Source organism: Cynara cardunculus (genome assembly GCF_001531365.2).
Source record: "Cynara cardunculus var. scolymus isolate 2C chromosome LG 11, CcrdV1, whole genome shotgun sequence".
NCBI classification, from domain to species: domain Eukaryota; kingdom Viridiplantae; phylum Streptophyta; class Magnoliopsida; order Asterales; family Asteraceae; genus Cynara; species Cynara cardunculus.
The window spans coordinates 5,791,048-5,794,086 of record NC_037538.1 but is presented as its reverse complement, the minus strand read 5'-3'; the positions used below and the strand labels follow the sequence as shown (position 1 = coordinate 5,794,086).

General features: G+C 37.1%; 1 protein-coding gene across 1 annotated transcript; it reads left to right on the top strand.

Moving 5' to 3' along the window:
• LOC112521014 (interactor of constitutive active ROPs 2, chloroplastic-like) lies at positions 1 to 2,145 on the top strand. The gene is made up of 3 exons (XM_025129641.1): positions 1 to 20; positions 471 to 603; positions 1,175 to 2,145. The coding sequence occupies exons 1-3, from the start codon at positions 1 to 3 to the stop codon at positions 2,012 to 2,014; spliced, it is 993 nt and encodes a 330-aa protein (XP_024985409.1). The 3' UTR covers positions 2,015 to 2,145.
• Positions 2,146 to 3,039: the final 894 nt, after the last annotated feature.

Genomic DNA, 3,039 nt, shown 5'->3' with positions numbered 1-3,039 from the left:
ATGCAACATTCCAAGACAAGGTATGTGCTCTCATCTTTTTTTATGTTAATAGAAATATAAGATTGAAACCGTCATTTTTACGTTGTAAAAATACTGATTTTTGATGTTAAACCTTATACTTTCCATATTTAATCAAATATTTATTTTCAGTATAATACCCTTTTGTTAATGTTTAATCAAGGGTATATTGGTCAAAGAAAAATCATATTTACCGTCATTCTAAGTTGCAAAGTATGTTTTACAAGATCGAAACGGCCATTTTAAGTTGCAATAGTACTTATTTTTTATGCCAAACCTTGTACTTTCCATGTTTAATCAAATATTTTTCACTATAATACCCTTTTTTAGTTTAATCAAGGGTAAATTGTTCGAAGAAATTTTTATTTACCGTCGTTCTAAATTGCAAATGTATTTTTTTTTATCTGGGATGAGGGCCAAATGAATCTTACATGACTTGCTTGGAAAAACAGAGGAGGAAGGCAAGGACTTACCGGAAAACTCAAGACTTCAGGAGCAAACCATGACAATGCTTCCCTCCGAAGCTCGGGAAGTAGAAGTCCTAAAGCTGTTGACCATCGATTACAACGAGCTCCAACATCCGAGGTACACCACCCTCTGTATAGATACATATTATATCTGAAATAAACGATGAATGATCGTTTGTTATGTGTTTGACAAGGAAAAAAATGGTCTTAAGCCATCTTTGACAACTAAAAGATAACTTATTTTTGAGCTTATTAAAAAAGCCCGTTTAAATAGCCATAAACTACCTTATAAATTATATTTTTTGAGTAAGATTTCAATAAGTTGTCCGGGCTTTTTTTTCCAATTATGTATTTATAGTTTTCCAGTTAATTTTTTTAAATGTGTTTTAAGGGGGTGTTTGGGATTGCTTATAAAAACAACTTATTGACTTATTCCGATGTGGCACCGGTAATAAGCACTTTTGAGTGTTTGGATAAACAACTTATACCGGTGCCAAAACAGTAATAAGAAGTTTTTAAATAAGTTAAACCCTTATGACTTGTGATAAGTTGATAAGTGTTTTTGTAAAAAAAATATAAAATGTTTCAAATAAGCAATCCCAAACACCCTTTTTAAGTCATTTTTATAACATCCAGCTTTTCCACTAATTTTTATAAAACTTGTTACATAACGTTCTCAAAAACTGCAGAAGAAACGTGTTGGCAGAGTGTCTGAATTGGAAATTCAGCTTGCTCAGCTTCAAGAAGAGTTCAAGAAATCAAAGGAGCAGCTGAATGAATCAGAGTCATGTAAGAAGCGGGCTCACCACCAAGCCGAAGAAGCCAAGAAGCATCTGTCGGCTATGTCTGCCAAGCTCCAGGAGTCTCAACAACAACTTGACGAGCTTTGGGCTTGTGAAGAATCTCGAATTCAGGAACTCCGGAAAATCTCACAGGATCGAGACCGAGCATGGGAGTCCGAGCTGAAAGCCGTCCAGAAACACCACTCCATGGACACAGCCACATTAGCCGCTGTCATAAATGAGAACCAGAAACTCAGAATTCAGCTTCAAAAAATAGGGGAAACTGAAGCCAATCAGGCTAAGCATGGCGAAGAGGTGCAGACGCTAAGGCTAGAACTTTCGGAAACTCTAGATCTGGTTGAAGAACTCAAGATCCAATTGAATGAATCGAAGGATTCTGAAGCCCGAGCTTTGGAACTCGTTAGTCAAACTCAAGAAGAATTGGATATGGTGAAATCAAGAGATGCCGGAAATTTGACGGAAGAAGAAGCGGTGGTGGCGGCAAATGCTGAGATGGAGAGTGAGATAAGGAGGCTGAAAGTGCAAATGGAACAATGGAGGAAGGCGGCGGAGGTGGCCGCGGCTATGGCGTTGGGTAATGGTGGAGATGGGAAGTTTGTGGAGTCGTTTGATTTCCAATCGAATTCTTCGCCATATTCGGAAGATACAGAGGATGAATCATCGAACAAAAAAACCAGCAACATGTTGAAGAAGATCGGAGTGCTGTTGAAGAAAGGTCAGAAGTAGATTTCATTTGATCTGGCGTATGTTCTTTTATATGTATGATCCATTGTTAAATAGGTTATAAGTACATAAAATGCTAATTTACATGTTGTTGAGGAAACTGCGTTTATACAGGATAATTGTAATGCTACTTGTTTGAATTGTATAAATTTTACGGTGGGAGTTCGGATCGACTAGACTTTGATTGATTTCTGTTTATATCCGTTGAAACTTTATTTTTTCTTTAAAATTCTTTTCAAGAGCAAGGGGCCGTTTACCTAAACACTTACTCGGTAAGCGCTTAATGGTAAAATTCAACGTTATCACTTACTTACCAGATAACATTTTAGTCTACCGAAATGATATTGTATGTAAAAACTTACCCGATAAGCGATAACCGTGGTAAGAATTGTCGTCATCACTTACAGGGTTAGACTCTTGGTCATTGTCTTCTCTCTTACGAGGTAAGATTCTTGGTTTTTATCATATTCATCCGGTAAGATAATGTGACTTGGTAAGCGCTTACCTGAGTAAGCATTTGATAAACGGCCCCTAAGATGGTTTCGATATCTCATAGATATAACTATAAAGAGACATTTGGTTCGCATATAGAGTTGGAATCTTCATCTTTGTCCGAGAAGATGTTCTTTAAGGTAGACTAAGGACCCACAAAGTCGTCCGACATGTTTTTAGTCTAATTACACTGTTTCAAGGAATTTGTAATTTTTTATTTTTTTAATTGGGTTGGGGTCCCGTTCCTCCTACTTACCATGTAAGTCCGCCCCAAGTGGTAGTTGTTACTAAGGAGACGGTAGGGGTGGTAGTTGTTACGACCACATTAGTGGTATGGTGATATTCGTGGTCAAAAGTGGGGGAAGGTGGGGGTGACAGTTGTGATGACGACAGTAGTAACCTGATAGTACTGTGATGACGAAAGTAATAGCCTAATACAAGCATTCTTAATAAGAGACCATTTTGTTGGACACTTAACACTTTTAATTATTGAAGATATAAATGGACGACAACTCAAACTAATCAACAGAAACTAC